This window comes from Heterodontus francisci, chromosome 31 (genome assembly GCF_036365525.1).
Source record: "Heterodontus francisci isolate sHetFra1 chromosome 31, sHetFra1.hap1, whole genome shotgun sequence".
NCBI classification, from domain to species: Eukaryota; Metazoa; Chordata; class Chondrichthyes; order Heterodontiformes; family Heterodontidae; genus Heterodontus; species Heterodontus francisci.
In genome coordinates this window covers 42062911-42080508 of record NC_090401.1, presented here as the reverse complement: position 1 = coordinate 42080508, position 17598 = coordinate 42062911, and the positions used below count along the sequence as shown (strand labels likewise).

General features: G+C 44.3%; 1 protein-coding gene across 2 annotated transcripts in view; it reads right to left on the bottom strand.

The window, feature by feature from the left end:
* ak2 (adenylate kinase 2) overlaps positions 1–17598 on the bottom strand; it is a 55649-nt gene that overhangs the window by 21503 nt on the left and 16548 nt on the right. For both annotated transcript variants that reach the window (XM_068011400.1, XM_068011401.1), the window contains exons 2-3: positions 14446–14571; positions 11781–11891 (exon numbers count right to left, since the gene is read on the bottom strand). In XM_068011400.1, coding sequence (XP_067867501.1) covers positions 11781–11891; positions 14446–14571 — 237 coding nt within the window. The remainder of the gene's footprint in view (positions 1–11780; positions 11892–14445; positions 14572–17598) is intronic.

Here is a 17598-nt window from a genome sequence, read left to right as displayed (position 1 = left end):
GTTTCAAAAGCTCGACCAATGTAGAAACACTGCTTAAAGCCTTTTAACCAGTGTCCCATCCAACGACTATTGACCCACTCCCAGATCTCGATCCAAACGAATGCAACACGAGCTACGTCTATGATGAAAGCCCTGAAATGACACTTCCACTTCCTCCCCAGCTTCTGCTAATTTTCCCTTTACTATGGGGAATTATCTGGTGTTCATTACTGATGTCACTGAATGGATAAGAAATGATCAATACTTGCACAATTCTGGTAAAAATTGGGACAATAACTATGACAAACATAATCAATGCAGCTTGTATAAATGAAAAGCCACATGCGTATATATGACTCTGTATTAGGGTACAATCAAACTAGGAGGAAACAAATTGGTTAATTCTAAATTAACCAGTAAACTAGCATGTGCTCACCACTTCAGTTACAATAAACTTGCTGTTAACTTAGTACTGATTTTCTGTCACTAGACAATCTATGTAAAGCATGCCAAACCAGAAATTATAGAAAATGGAGACTGCACAAACTTTTCACAACAACCTGCATTTACATAGCACCTTTAGTGTAGAAAAATAAATGTCCAAAACCATTTCACAGGAGATGTAATCTGGGAAAACAACCAAAGGAGGAGGTTTTGCGAGGGGTAATGTCATGGAACTGTATTTTATTTTCTCTTCTGTTTTAAACAGTGTGCCTTTAAGACTGTTAAAAACATTGTATCTTTAAGACAGAGAGAGAAGTTTTAGATTTCTGAGAACAGTGTGCCACAGCTGCACCGGTTACCTAGGCAACCATAAGAGTGAAGCGGTCACGTGGTATATTGTTTCAATTTAACTGTGTGGAAAAACCAGCTAAAACCAGTTTTTGAGACACCAGCGAAGCATCCCTCCTAAAGGAAGGAGCTGTCTATTTCTCAGCAGAAATTCTACAGTGAGCTACAGGCCATGTTAATTGCCTAAAGAGGAAAAAACCCTTTGAAGAGACCATTTGTATTGCTGGAGGTAGCAAAATTAATTTTCTTTACTTCCAATCCAAGAAGTCTTTGCTTCAAGATTGAATCGCTCCTGACTGATTGCGTTTTCTGGAATTCGCAGTAAAGTTTCAACTGAGACACTGTTGGTTTTAAAATCCAAGTGAACCCATTGCTAAACTCCTTGTTTAAAGAACTGTTTGACACCTGCTGCAGCCAAAGTGCTTTGAATGCCTATCTATTGAGGGACTGTTGACTACGAGTGGCATTTGATTATTTTGATACCTCACCTATCAGGAATGTAACCCACAAAGACTTATATCCCAGTTATTTATTTATTCTTAAGAAACAGCTAATTTTTAAAACATAATTTTTTCAAAAAACGTTTAACTGGTGATTTTTGAGTGTGAGAGAATGGGGGAGTTGGTTAAAATAAGAAGTTATAAGGTCTTTAGACATAGGTTTATCTTAATAGTATTTAAGATTTCGTTTTTAATAAATAGTTAATTTGTTGTTGTCTAAAGATACCTGGTTTGGTCTGTTTTATTCTGGGGGTGGGGTTACTAGAGTGTTAAACTTTTCTGTTTTCTGGTTGGGTGGAAAAAATTGAATAATATGCTGTGACCTGTGGAGTGATGGGATCGAATTGACAGTGTGTTGCTCCCGCCTCAGTTGTAACAGTAATCAAAAGCATGATTAGATGTGGTTTTTAAGGAAGGTCTTAAAGGAAGATAGGGAGGTGAAGACACAGTAGGATTTAAGATGGGAACTCCAGAATGTGATGCCAAGATGGCATGGCATGGCTGCCAATAGTGGGGTGAAGAGATGGGAACGATGCACAAGAGGCCAGGAGAGTACTGAAATAGTCAAGTCTGGAGATGACTAAGTTGGTTGAGGGTTTCAATGGCAGATGAGGCAATGTAGGAGGCAGGTGATGTTACAGAGGTGGAAGTAAGCAGTCTTTGTATGAAAGGGGTATGGATTTGGAAATTCAGCTGGGGGTTGAATAGGATGCTGAGGTTGCAAACACTGTGGTTCAACTTTGATAACCAAACTAGTCCAATTTTTCCATCGTGCTTTTCCAATAAGCATCTCCATTATCAATTTATTCTATTCAATAATTTTAAAAAGTTATATTTATCGCCTACTGATCTAATTCTTTGAGAGTAGACTTTGGTTCCTTAACTTCTCTTCACTAAATAATTCAAAACCTAGTCATGTATGCTGCCCTTTGAATCCTACACAGAACGGTAATCACTTATCAAAATATCCCCGGCAAGTTATTATGCTTTGTAAGTTGTCAAACACTTCCTTGGATTTATAAATCTATGAATCATTTACAGACCAGTATTTTCTTTACCTTAACAACCATTACCATACCATATGAAAATGATTTCAACCCCTAAGTTTTGCACATTTTCTGACAGTATTTGATATAACCTTCATTTAGTACTCTTACATTTCTCCACATTAACTGCTGAATTTTATTAATAAGATTTTCCAAATTTTGTATGCTTTTTCCATACAACTTGTTATCTACAACCTTCAATTTTAATGTCATCAGGATCACATTTGCATCAGGCGCAAATATATCAAGACTGTGCTGTGTGTGAGATCGCCATTTGGTTATCGCTGTCTACATTATATTTCCTGATATTTAACCAATTGAAAATACAATGTTTGGGGACAATGTTGAAGCTGCAAGTTCTTGTAAGGTACCTGCTGCAAATCCGTATATTCAGCACTGACCAACGTAATTATATCTTTCTTTCTTTGGCCTCCTCGTCTCGAAAGACAATGGGTAAGCACCTGGAGGTGGTCAGTGGTTTGTGAAGCAGCGCCTGGAGTGGCTATAAAGACCAATTCTAGAGTGACAGACTCTTCCACAGGTGCTGCAGATAAAATTGGCTGTCGGGGCTGTTACACAGTTGGCTCTCCCCATGCGCTTCTGTCTTTTTTCCTGCCAACTGCTAAGTCTCTTCGACTCGCCACACTTTAGCCCCGCCTTTATGGCTGCCCGCCAGCTCTGGCGATTACTGGCAACTGACTCACAACTTATGGTCAATGTCACAGGACTTCATTTTGCGTTTGCAGACGTCTTTAAAGCGAAGACATGGACAGCTGGTGGATCTGATACCAGTGATGAGCTCACTGTACAATGTGTCCTTGGGGATCCTGCCATCTTCCATGCGGCTCACATGGCCAAGACATCTCAAGCGCCACTGGCTCAGTAGGGTGTATATGCTGGGGATGTTGGCTGCCTCGAGGACTTCTGTGTTGGCGATATGGTCCTGCCGCCTGATGCCGAGGATTCTCCAGAGGCAGCTAAGATGGAATGAATTGAGACGTCACTCTTGGCTGACGTACGTTGTCCAGGCCTCGCTGCCATAGAGCAAAGTACTGAGGACACAGGCTTGATACACTCGGACTTTTGTGTTCTGTGTCAGTGCGCCATTTTCCCACACTCTCTTGGCCAGTCTGGACATAGCAGTGGAAGCCTTTTCCATGCGCTTGTTGATTTCTGCATCGAGTGACAGTTTACTGGTGATAGTTGAGCCTAGGTAGGTGAAATCTTGAACCACTTCCAGAGTGTAGTTGCCGTTATTGATGGATGGAGCATTTCTGATGTCCTGTCCCATGATGTTAGTTTTCTTGAGGCTGATGGTTAGGCCAAATTTGTTGCAGGCAGCCGCAATCCCGATGAGTCTCCGCAGACACTTTTCAGTGAGATGTTAATGCAGCATAGTCAGCAAAAAGGAGTTCCCCGATGATGACTTTCCGTACTTTGGTCTTCGTTCTTAGACGAGCAAGGTTGAACAACCTGCCACCTGATCTTGTGTGGAGGAAAATTCCTTCTTCTGAAGACTTGAACGCATGTGAGAGCAGCAAAGAAGAAGATCCCAAACAGTGTAGGTGCGAGAACAGCCCTGTTTCACGCCACTCAGGATAGGAAAGGGGTCTGATGAGGCGCCACTATGCTGAAATGTGCCTTTTATATTGTCATGGAATGAGGAGATGATACTTAGTAGCTTTGGTGGCCATCCGATCTTTTCTAGTAGTCTGAAGAGACCACATCTGCTGACGAGGTCAAAGGCTTTGGTGAGATCAATGAAAGCAATGTAGAGGGGCATCTGTTGTTAATGGCATTTCTCCTGTAGCTGGCGAAGGGAGAACAGCATGTCAATGGTCGATCTCTCTGCTCAAAAGCCACACTGTGCCTCAGGGTAGACATGCTCAGCCAGCTTCTGGAGCCTGTTTAAAGCAACTCGAGCGAAGACTTTCCCCACTATGCTGAGCAGGGAGATTCCACGGTAGTTGTTGCAATCACCGCGGTCACCCTTGTTCTTATAGAGGGTGATGATATTGGCATCGCGCATGCCTGTGGTACTGCTCCCTCGTCCCAGCACAGGCAAAGCAGTTTGTAGAGTGCTGAAAGTATAGCAGGCTTGGCACTCTTGATTATTTCAGGGGTAATGCCATCCTTCCCAGCAGCTTTTCCGCTGGCGAGAGAATCAATGGCATCACTGAGTTCCGATTTTGTTGGCTGTGCGTCCAGCTCATCCATGACTGGCAGAGACTGGGCTGCATTGAGGGCGGTCTCAGTGACAACATTTTCCCTGGAGTACAGTTCTAGGTAGTGCTCCACCCAGCGGTCCATTTGCTTGCGATGGTCAGTGATCGTTTCCCCTGATTTAGACTTGAGGGGGGGGGCGATCTTCTTGATGGTTGGACCAAAAGCTCTCTTAATGCCATCATACATTCCTCTGATGTTTTCGGTGTCAGAGGCCAGCTGAATATGACTGCATAGGTGTTGCCAGTAGTCATTTGCACAGCACCTGGCTGTTCTTTGTGCAGTGCTTCTGGCTACTTTAAGTGCTATGGATGTTAACTCGCTGGGGGCTTTCTTGTAGTTCTGCAGTGCAATGCGCTTAGCGGCTATGACAGGTTCCAACTCTTCAAAATGAGATTGAAACCAGTCTGCATTCCGCTTCACACGTTTGCCATAGGTGGTCATGGCTGAGTCATCGATGGCGTCTCTGATGTGGGCCTACTTGGTCTCTGCATCCCCTGTGGGAGTGTTTTGAAGGGCTTTTTCAAGTGAATTTAGTAACATATGTAACAGCTGTGGATGAGAAATTCTGCTCGTGTTGATGCGCGGTCAGCCCTCTGCTTGGAGCGATGCAGCTTCTTTGGTTTGAGTCTAACCTTGCTGCACACCAGGGAGTGGTCGGTGTCGCAGTCCGCACTGTGGAAGCTGCATGTGATTTGGACACTGTTTATAGAGGCTCGTCTTGTGACGATGAGGTCCAGCTGGTGCCAACGACATGATCTTGGGTGCCTCCAAGAAACCTGGTGACAAGGTTTAGTATGAAGGAACGAGTTGGTGATGCAGAGGTTATGAAAGCTACACAACTCAAACAGTCTCTATCCATTCTCATTCATCCTTCCAATGTCAAAGCGCCCAAGGCAGGAGGGCCATGAGTCATGGTCGGCCCCAACCCTGGCATTAAAGTCCCCCAGCAGGAACAGGTGTTCGGTATTGGGGATGCTACTAATGATATTATGGAGTTCCTCGTAGAACTGGTCTTTATCTTCAGGTGGGGAGCATAGATGCTGAGTAGGTGTACTGGACCAGAGGCAGTGAACAGTCGGATGGACAGTATGCGTTCCGAGCCATTTGAGGGTGGCTCTATCATGCTGAGCAAAGAGTTTTGGATGGCGAAGCCCTCTCCATGCTGTCTTGGTACTTCAGGATCCCTACCCTGCCAGAAGAAGGTGTAGTCTTGCTCTCTTGGAGATCCTATCGCAGGGAAGCATGTCTCCTGAAGTGCTGCAATGTCCACATCTAGTCTACTGAGCTCGTTGTTAACGATGGTCTTCTGAGAATCATTGATTTGTGCAAGGTCTTCCAACAGGCCAGGACACACAGTTCTGACGTTCCAGCTTGCGAAACGAAGGGCTGGTACCTTCTTTCCTTTTTTTGTCGTGCTGTTTGATGCGGTGTTACAGTCCACTTGTCGGGCAATGACCCTGAGCTCCAAGCATTACTCCAAAAATATTACACAAATATTTCAAGTAATTGTCTTCACTTTCATTAAACACTCTCATTTAAGTGAAAGCGACCATGAGAGAGAACAGCACTGGAAACCCACAAGTGGAGGCGGTGGTGGGAAGTCTGTGGGAATCAGAGTGAGTCCGAGAGAGAATAGCACCCGAGACCCATAGCTAAAAGCAGTGGCAGGGAATCAGAGCGAGCCTTAGAGAGAACAGTGCCAGACACCCACAGGTAAGAGCAGTGGCGGGAAGTCCGCGGGAGACAGAATAATGCTGGAAACCCACTGGAAGTCAGTGGAAGACAGAGCTCACCTTCAAATAAAAGGGGTGAGAAATCAAAGAGTGATGTCACAAGAAAGCAGATAAGTGATTGGCTCGTATCTCTTTTTCTCTCTAAACTAGGACATTCGTTTAAACTAGGAGCTGGGTGAGTACAGCAGAAGTGAATTAATAAGAGTATTAGCAGAGAGCAGGTCGAGGGATTAATTAAAATAAATAGTTTAAACAAGGTACTAACTAGATTCTACAAGAGGGAATAGAACTTTTTTTATTTAGACTATGGATGAGCAGCTGAGATCTGTCACTTGCAAGTCCTGCTCCATGTGGGAACTTCAAGACAGTTGAGCTGCTTGAGCGCGAGCTCCGGATTTCCAAGCTTAAGGGGCAGCTAGAGTTACTGTGGAGCATCAGGGAGGATGAGAGTTTCCTGGGTCATGCGTTCCAGGAGGTGGTCGCCCCATGGGCAGAGAGTTTGGGATAGTAGATGGGTAGCCATCCGTAAGAGACAGGAAGTGCAGGAGTATACGGGGTGTATGTTACTCTCAAACCAGTACTCAGCATCGGAGAATGCTGCAAGTGATGAAACCTTGAGAGAATGCAGTCCAGATTATGGCACCAACGAGCAAGAAACTGCACAGCAGCGAACAGCAAAGAGTACAAAGAGTGCAGTATCAATAGTAGATTCCAGTTTGGGAGCACACAGCCATTTCTGTAACTGTCATTGTGATTCCCGCATGGTGTGTTGCCTCCCTGGTGCCAGGGTAAAGGACAGCAGAGAGGGTGCAGATATTCTGCAGGGGGAAGGGAGTGAGCCAGAAGTTGTGGTCCACATTGGTACCAACGACAGAGAGAGCAGGTCTTGAGGATCTATAGTCAGACTTTCAGGAGCTAGGAGGAAGTTAAAAAGTAGGACCTAGAGGGTAGCAATATCTGGATTACTTCCAGTGTCAATGCTAGCAAGTAGAGCTAGGAAGATAGGGCGAATCAACGCGTGGCTTGAGGCATGGTGCAGGTGGGAGGGCTTCAGATTCTTGGTGCGTTGAGATCACTTCTAGGACAGGAGGCATCGATTCAAAAGGGATGGGTTACACCTCAACAAGACTGGGACCAATGTCCTCGCACAGAGGTTCACTAGAGAGTGGTTGGGGAGAATTTAAACTAAATTGGCAGGCAGATGGGCACCAGCATACTGAAGTAGAAAAGAGGAATCAAGTGCGTAAAGGAGGGAGTGTTGAATAGTACTACAGAAGGAAATAGTACATTAGATAGACCAAGAAGGACTACAAGGAATACGAAGACAGGTTTAGAAAGCACCTATGTAAAACACACAAAGTGTGGCGAATAACGTCGGTGAGCTACAAGCACAATTAGCAGTGTTGGAATATGATATTGTAGCAATAACTGAAACGTGGCTTAAAAATGGTGAGGACTGGGCACTTAATGTTCATGGATACAATGTGTTCAGAAAAGATAAGGAAGAAAAAAAAAGGGAAGGTGGGGTGGCAGTACTGATTAGGGTAGACATGGCAGCATTGGAAAGAGAGGGTATCCTTGAAAGGGCAAGGACAGAATCCATTTGGTGGAGTTGAGAAGCAAAAAAGGGATATCATGCTACTGGGGGTATTCTATAGGCCTCCAAATAGTAAAAGAGATAGAGGAGCAATTCTGCCATGAAATCACAGAGATGTGCAAAAACTACACGATAGTGATATTGGGGGACCTTCAATACCCAAATAACGATTAGGTTAATATTACAGTAAAGGGTAAGGAGGGGGGAGGTATTTCTGAAATGTGTTTAGGAGAACTTCCTTGACCATTATGTTCTTGATCCAACCAGGAAGAAAGCATTGCTGAGAAAGGAGACGGGCTAAGTGGACCAAGCGTCTGTGGGAAAACACTTGGGTAAGAGTGACCATCATATCATAAGGTTTAGACTAGTAATCGAGAAGAGCAAAGAACAATCTAAAGTAGAACTTCTAAATGGGAAGAGGGCTAACTTCAATAGGGTGAGAGGGGATCTAGTCAGGGTACAATGGAACCAAAGTCTGACAGGAAAAACAGTAACAGAACAATGGGTGGTGTTTATGATGTTGTTTCTGGTAAAGGCTAGGTACATTCAACAAGGGGAAAAGGTAAGGGTACCAAAGCCAGGGCTCCTTGGATGACAAAGTAGATAGAGAATATGATGAAACAAAAAAAAAGGGGTGTGTGATGCATGTCAGGTGAATTCTTCAAGCGAGAATCAGGCTGAATACAATAAGTTGAGAGTTGGAGAAGTGAAAAGGAAAATAAGATTGGCAAAGAGAGAATATGAGAACAGATTGCCAGTTAACAAAAAAGGAAACCCAAAAATCTTCCACCTGGTGTACTTGAATTTCCAAAAGGCATTCAATAAGGTGCCACATCAAAGGTTACTACACAAAATAAGAGTTCATGGGGTAGGGGGTAACATATTAGCCTGGATAGAGGATTGGTTAGCTAACAGGAAGCAGAGAGGAGGGATAAATGGGTCATATTCGGAATGGCAGGATGTGACTAGTGGAGTGCCACAGGGATCAGTGCTGGAGCCTCAACTATTTACAACCTACATCAATGACTTGGATGAAGGGACTGAATATACGGTAGCTAAATTTTCAGGTGTCACAAAGATAGGTAGGAAGCTAATTTGTCAAGAGGAGGTCAAGAGTCTACAAAAGGGATTATAGATAGGTTAGATAGATAGGTGGGCAAAAATTTGGCGGATGGAGTATAATGTGGGAAAATGCGAGGCTATCCACTTTAGCAGGAAGAATAGGAAAGCAGATTGTTTAAATGGAGAGAGACTGTAGAACTCTGTGGTACAGAAGGATCTGGGTGGCCTGGTACACGAATCACAAAAGATTAATATGCAGGTAGAGCAAGTGATTCGGAAGGCAAATGGAATGTTGTTATTTATTGCAAAGGGAATAGCATATGAAAGTAGGGAAGTTTTGCTACAGCTGTACAGGGCCATAGCCATCTGCAGTACTGTGCACAGTTTTGGTCTCCTTGCTCAAGGATAAAATTACATTAGCAGTTCAGAGAAGGACTGACTCCTGGGATGAAAGGGCTATCTTATGAGGAAAGGTTGAATAGGTTGGGCCTATATCCATTGGAGTTTAGAAGAATGAGAGGTGATCTTACTGAAATATTTAAGATCTTGAGGGGAATTGACAGGGTGGATGCTGGAAGGATGTTTCCACTTATGGGCGAGACTAGAACTAGGGGATTCAGTTTAAAAATAAGGTGTCTCCCATTTAAAACGGAGATGAGAAATTTTTTTTCTCTGAGGGTCCTTAGTCTGTGGAATTCGCTTCTGCAGGGAGCAGTAGAGGCTGGGTCATTGAATATATTCAAGGCTGAGTTAGATAGATAAGGGAGTCAAGTGTTATCGGGGGCAGACAGGAAAATGAAGTTGAGGCCATATTCAGATCACCATGATCTTATCAAATGGTGGAGCAGGCTCGAGGGGTTAAATGGCCTACTTCTGCTCCTAATTCGTATGTTTGTGTGCTGTAAATAGTAACCAGGTAGTAAGTGGCTGGGTGGGTCCTATTGGAGACAAAGAGTGTGATATAAGCTTACACACGCAGGGCAAGGCTTAATGAGTACTTAACGAGTACTTTGTATCTGTGTTTACTAGGGAAGAGAATGCTGACAAAATATTGGTAGATGTGGAGATGGTAGAGTTAATGGAGGGTTGAAAATTGATAGGCAGGATGTAAAGTCTGGCTATGCTTAGAGTGGATAAGTCACCTGGTCCAGATGGCTTGCATCCCAGGTTGCTTAAGGAAATGGGAGTGGAAATAGCAGAAGAACTTGTCATAATCTTCCCTAGATACTGGAGAGGTGCCAGAGGACTGGAGAGTGGCAAATGTGACACACTTATTCAAGAAAGGGCGTTAGGACATTCCTAGTAACTAAAGGCCGGTTAGTTTAACATCAGTGGTGGGCAAGGTTTTAGAAACAATAATCAGTGAAAAAAAAAAATCAACAGGCACTTGGAGAAGTTTGAGTTAATTAAGGAGAGCCAGCACATATTTGTGAAAAGCAGATCGTGCTTGACTAATTTAATTGAATTTCTGATGAGTAACAGAGAAGGCTGATGGAGGGAATGCAATGGATGTTGTCTATATGGATTGTAAGAAAGCATTTGACAAAGTACCACAAAAAAGGTCGGTTAACAAAATTGAGGCTCATGGAAGGAGAGTCAGTGTCAGCTTGGGAAAAAATTGGCTCAAGGACAGAAAACAATGAGTCATGGTAAATGGTTGATTTTTCAGACTGTGGGATGATAGACTGTGGTGTTCCCCAAGGGTCAGGGCTAGGACCAGGGATATTGGAATACAGAGTAAAATTTCAAAATTTGCCAATGATACCAAACTTGGAGGTGTGGCAAACAGTGAGGATGATACAAATCGACTGCAACAGGATATAAATAGGCTAGCAGAATGGGCAAACAAGCGACAGATGGAATTTAATAATGAGAAGTGTGAGGTGAAGCATTTTGGCAGAAGGGATAGGAAGCAGCAATATAGACTTAGTGCCACAGTTCTAAAGAGTGTACAGGGACAGAGGGATCTTGGGTTCCATGTTCACAGATCCTTTAAGGGGGCAAGACATATTGAGAGAGTAGTTAGCAAAGCATGTGGGATCTTAAACTTCATAAATAGAGGTATTGAGTATATCAGCATAACTGCTTTGCTTAAACTTTATAAAGCTCTGGTTAGGCCACAACTAAGAGTATTGCAAAGGAAATTTATCGGAATGGTTCCAGGGATGAGGGATTTTAGCCCCAAGCTTGGGTTGGAGAAGCTGGGCTTATATTCCTTGGAGCAAAGGAGATTTGACGGAAGATTTGAAAGAGGTGTACAAGGTTATGACAAATTTAGATAAGGTAGACAAAAAAAAAACTGTTCGTATTAGGCGATGGTATAAGGACTAGAGGGCACAGATTTAAGGTTTTGGGCAAGAGACACAGGAGGGATGTGAGGAAGAACATTTTTACATAGCGGGTGGTAATGACCTGGAATTCACTGCCTATGAGGGTGGTAGAATTGGAGATGATCAATGATTTCAAAAAGGAAACTGGATGGGCACTTGAGGGAATTAAACTTGCAGAGCTACAGGGATAGAGAGGAACAACAGGCCTAATTATGTTGCTCTAGAGAGCCGGCATGGACACGATAGGCCAAGTGGCCTCCTTCCGTGCTGTAATAACTCTTAATTACTTCCTTTATAAAAAGTTCTATGTCTTTCCTACTATTTGCTTTTTTTTTCTGAACTGAAGCCATCTTAACCTCAAGATAAGATCGCAGTCACAAATTAACTCCCTATTATTCATTCAACTGTTAAGTCTATTTAAATTTAGCTGGACATCAGTATTGAAGTACTTTTGGACAATGCTACAAAGCCATGTCCCAGTCTGCCGTACAATTTTAGTAAAGAAGTTAACCTACAATCTGCGCCTGATTCACAGTGCGTGGGAATCCATCCAACAGAAATCCATTTTTGCAGGTTGGGCTGTCCAAGTTCTTATCAATCAATTCAACCACCATCTCATCGCTGACCTAAAGACAAAGAATCAAAAACTCATTACAAACAGGAAACATGTATGAAATCAGCTCCAAGTCCCTCCAGCTCTATGCCCCACCATCCCCACCCCAGAACATTCTACTAGCTAAAAATGGAGAGCTTCTAAAGAAAGTCTGTTAACTTTGAAAACAATTTGCATGTATGATTCCCACAAATTCCCAATCTCAAGCATTTTATCAGGAGAGAAATTTATAAAATGCATACACTGATCTCTCCACAAATCTAGAAGGGTGCAGGATAAAGGTACATAGAAGGTACATAAAAAAAATTGAAAATCTCAAATTATTTTATATACCTTCCAGAAATTAACTCAAGTGTCTAATTACATGGTTCGCTTGTTGAAAATGGTATATGGGACGAGAAAGGAGTTAGTGTCAATTGGACCAGAATATTTGTTTAGAAAATAAACACAAGCCTTGCGTCGCAAATGCATTCTTTCAGATCCTATCTTGTGCAACATTGCCAAAGATAAACAAGTACACCATGGCAACAAGGTATAGAAAACAAAAAATAAACACCATCGGATGAATCTAAAAATTTCAGTATTTGCTGACAACAAAAAAAGTCGGAGTTTGGCAAAAAGTCAGGAGGACTGTAAAAGAATTTAGGAAGAAAGATTAGTGGAATGGGCAGACTGGTGGGAGATGGAACTTAATATGGATGAGTGTGAAACATCTTGGGAGAAACCAGGAGCAGGAGTACAGTTTATATTTAATGGAAAAATAAAGAAAGGTGAAAGGTCTGGATGAACAGAAGTATCTGGGTGTTCAAATACATAATTTCCTGAATCTGCAAGTGCAGGTACAGAGTCATAAAAAGGCCAACAGAATTTTGGGTTATATAAATAGAAGCAAAGTGTACAACAGTAATGGTGAATTGATACAAACCAGTGATTAGACCACAGTTCAAGTCCCTTGTGCACTTTTGAATATCCCAACAAAGTTACAGAAAGCATTCAGCGTCGATTCACCAGGATAATGCCAAGGACAAAAAACTATTACGAGGAAAGACTTGTGATACAGGAACTATTTCCACCGGAGCAGAGAAGCCCAAAGATTTAATAATTTTAAAAAATTAAGCATTTTGGTAGAGTGAATCGCGATAGACTATTTTATCTTGGGAAGTCGGTGACAAGAGATCATTTATTCAAAATCGAGAACTTAGAAGAAATTTCTCAACATTGATTTTTTTGGGGGGCATGGAATGTCTTTCCATAGGGACTGACTGAGGCACAAAAAGATAAAAGGCTGGAGAAAAAAGTACACATGGGACCAGTTCTGGATTGCTCTAGCAAAGTGCTAGCACAGACATGATGGGCTAAAAGGCCTTCTGTGCTGTAAAGATCTGTTTTTATTGTAATCATTTTTAGCTCAAAATCCTTTGGCTATTTCATTTAAGTTCCATGGGCCGTAATAACTTTTTATGTGGTTAGTTTGTGACAACTACAAATTCAGTTATCCAATATCATTTGATTGCGTTACACTCATTCTTTGCAGCCCATATAAAAGGTAATGAACAGCTGCACTAAATTAGCAGGTTTACACAGGGTAGCTGAACTACACCGAACGAATAGATAGGTTTGCGATTCAATTGACATTCTGTACTAAGTGCAGTGATTTCTTCCAGGGTGCCAATAGGGGTGCTAAAATAGTCCTCAGTATTTTTAGATTGGGATAGAGGGGTTATGGGGTGTTGGTTGGAGAAGAGGAGGAAACAGCTAGGGTTTCCTGATCACTATCCAGCTGTCCTTGCTGGAAATGCACAACTTGATTTGGCTCTGGAGAAGGAGCACAGGGTGTCTGGCAGTATGCTTGAGATCTTCCACAACCAGTGGGCACTGCAGGGACTAGAGCGAGTGGATATATTATTTCATTTGATAAGTTTTCTTTGTCTTTCTATGACTTAGGATTTAATAGTTGTGTCCCTCTAAAAAGAGGATACTTTTGATGGATTTTTTTGGGGTTGATGACATTGGAGCAACCTAGAGCCTCCTTATGGATTAACAGAAAAATAAACTGTAGAATAATCCCTTGAGTGCTGGCCACCCTTCGGTAACTCACTCAGGTGACCACTCTATACATAAACATAATCAAGAAGCATCAACAAGGAGTTTTATTGCAGAGTGCATCACATCAGTCCAGTCCTCATCAATGACCACACACTTGCACTTTCCAGCAATAATCACTACATACTGTTAAGGGGTAGCAACTTTTGCAATTTATTCCTTTCTTCGCTCAGAGATGCCTATGCCATTGAAACTCTATTGCTCACTCCCCTCCCTGTTTAAATCAGATATTTCAAGTCAAGGAACGATCAAAGCCAGGATCTTTCTAGTCTCATGAAAGAGTTTTCACACTGAGCAGTGCCTTTAGCAGTCTGATACCAGGAAAACATCTATCCAATACGGTTTATTCAGCATTGAGTTCAAGCATAGTTGACAATCACAAGCTAATTTTTAGAATACACACACTAAAGGCAATAACATTTCAGTACTGACAACAAAGGCCAATTTTATTATACACCACTTACTAATTTGCCAGCATCCATTTTTTGCTTTAACTTCTGACCCAATTCTGATCCAGTTGCTACCATCGCTCGCAGCATGTCACCTGTTGCTAAGTGACAGACATTGTAGTGGTCAACAAGTCTATGAGCCTGAAACAAGAATAGAAAGCAACTAAGGTATCTTTATACAATTGGGAAGTACATAAATCAGTATTGCTGGAAATGAAAAAAAATCTGTCCAACAAGTCTCACTCCAAACCACAAATTATCTACTTGAAATAAATACATTAGAACAGGTTGTTAAGACATTGAATGCTTTACATGTGGCTATTGGGGTAAAGACTAAGCCATCTATTAACAACTTGCATTTATACAGTGCCTTTAACAGAATAAAACATCCCTAGACACTTCACAGAAGCAATATCAGCAAACATTTTACACCAAGCCACACAGACAGATGATAAATATCTTTGTCAAAGAGGTAGATTTTAAGGAGCATCTTAAAGGAGGAGAGAGGAGTGGAGTGGCAGAAGGTTTTGGGAGGCGAATTTCAGTTTAGAGTCTTGGCAGCCAAAAGCACAGGATGATGAGGCAAAAGAAACCGAGGATGCACAAGAGGCCAGCATCGAAAAAACACAGAGTTCTCGATGGGTTTCAGGGCTGCAGGAGGGGTTCAAGGAATGTGGAGGGAATTGAGGTTGGAGATGGGGTGGTAATTTCATGGGTGGATATTTTTTTTAAAAAACAGGGCTGACGACAGCAAATTTCAAGGAGGGGGAAATATTTACAATATCAGCTAGCATGGGAGCCAGAAATCCAATTTGGGTGGTCAGCAGTTTTGTAGAACTAGGTTGAGAGCAGGAGGTGGGTCTAACAGACAAAATGGAATTGAACAAGTATTTGAAAAATATAAATGATATGAGGAAAGGATAGGACAATCCAATTAACGGATAGTTCCAAATGAAAAGACAGCAGTGACATACTGAGCCGAAAGGCTTCCTACTGTGCCGTAATTTCTATAAAATAGAAATAGTTTCCTCTGTTCTTCCATGCTAATACTGAGAACTGTAACTAAATCCTTGAGGTACTGGTGAGCTACTATTCACAATTGCAAGTTAGGTTCTTCATACCAATAAAAAGGAGTCAATAATAACCACCAGCACAACATGGGACACCAAGATAATGTGTGCTTTTGAACTTAATTGACACTCCAAGCTTTTAATGAGGCAAAATATTCACAATGTATTTGTCACGCACATCGGAGGTGCGATGATAGAAGCATTCGCAGAGGAACTCTGAAGAATTTTGAAAAAACAGCCCGTGTCTTTAAAAAATGAATCTTGATTTTTTAAAAGTGAACTATGGTCCAAAATGGCCAAAGAAGAGAAGTGAATTAGCCCTTTTGTATATTCAAATAGGCTGACAAAGGACAAATCTTCAAAGCCAAAAGGTGATAATGAAACCCATTTCACACCCATCTTAAAAGGCTGCGTTTGCTGACAATGCTACCACTAGGTGGTGCTGCAGAGGCACATGCACAAATGCAGCATGTGTGACTAAAACGTCACAGTCTGCGACTTCAGGCAGCTGCCAGGACTAAAGATGGTGTTGCTCAAATAATCACACGAAGGCAACCTAACCTAAACACATGGCAGCACACAATGGCGGGAGGGAGAGCGTGCAGAGCAGGACGATGAGGGGGCATGTGAGCGGGCCGGGGACTGGGGGGGAGCAGAGCGGCCTGAGAGCCGCATGGGGGTGACGGGGGAGTGGAGTGGCCGAAAACGAAGTGGCCAGAAACAGCAGCGAGGGGGAGCGGAACGGCCGGAGAGCAGTGATGGGGCGGGAGCGAGCAGCCAGAGAGCAGCGATGGGGGGGGGGGGGGGGAAGCAGCCAGAGAGCAGCGAGGGGGGTGGGGGGGGGGGGGAGCGGCCGGACAGCAGTGAAGTGGGGGTGGGGAGGAGAGAGCAGCTGGAGAGCTGCGAGGGCAGGGGGGGGGGGGGGGGGGGGCGGGGGGAGCAGAGCGGAAGCGGCCAGAGAGCAGCAAAGGGGGGGAGCGGACGGAGAGCAGCCGGAGAGAGCAGCGACGGGGAATGGGGTGGTGGGGGGGGTAAAGAGGAGACGAGGCAGCCGGGGAGAGCAGTGCAGTGGGGGGAGCCTCCCTCCATCACATCACTCTCACACACGCTCTCTCCCTCCTCCCTCACCTCACGCACGCGAACTCTCCGCCGCCCTCCCTCACGCCACAGCGCGAACTCTCCCGCCTCCCTCCCTCCCCTCACGCACGAACTCTCCGCCTCCCTCACGCACGCGCGCCCCTCTCCGCCTGCCCCTCTCCCTCCCGCGCGCACAACACTCACACACACTCTCTTCTCTCCCACTCCCCCTCCCCCCCTCCTCACTCTCACTCTCCTCCCCTCCCCCCTCCCCTCCTCATACTCTCATCCCTCTCACTCTCTCCCTCCATCCCTCCCTCACACTCTCTCTCTCTCTCCCTCCCTCCCTCTCACACTCTCTCTCTCTCCTCTCTCCCTCCCTCCCTCTCACACTCTCTCTCTCTCTCCCTTCCTCCCTCTCACACCCCTCCCTCTCCCTCTCTCCCTCCCTCTCACACTCACTCTCCCTCCCTCTCACACTCCTCCGTTCTCTCACTCTCTCTCTCTCTCCCTCCCTCCCTCTCACACTCTCTCTCTCTCTCTCCCTCCCTCCCTCTCACACTCTCCGTCTCTCGCTCCGTCTCTCTCACACTCTCCGTCTCTCACTCTCCTCTCTCCCTCCCTCTCACACTCTCTCTCTCTCTCCCTCCTCCTCTCACACTCTCCGTCTCTCTCTCCCTCCCCCCCTCTCACACTCTCCGTCTCTCGTCTCTCGCTCCGTCTCTCTCTCCCTCCCCCCCCCTCACACTCTCCGTCTCTCGCTCTCTCTCTCCCCCCCCCTCACACACTCTCCCCCCCTCACACTCCCCCTCTCACACTCCCTCTCACACTCTCTCCCTCCCACACTCCCTCTCACACTCCCTCTCACACTCCCTCTCACACTCCCCTCTCCCTCTCCCTCTCACTCTCCCTCTCACTCTCACTCTCCTCTCCCTCCTCACACTCTCTCCCTCTCACACTCTCTCCCTCTCACACTCTCTCCCTCTCACACTCTCTCCCTCTCACACTCTCTCCCTCTCAC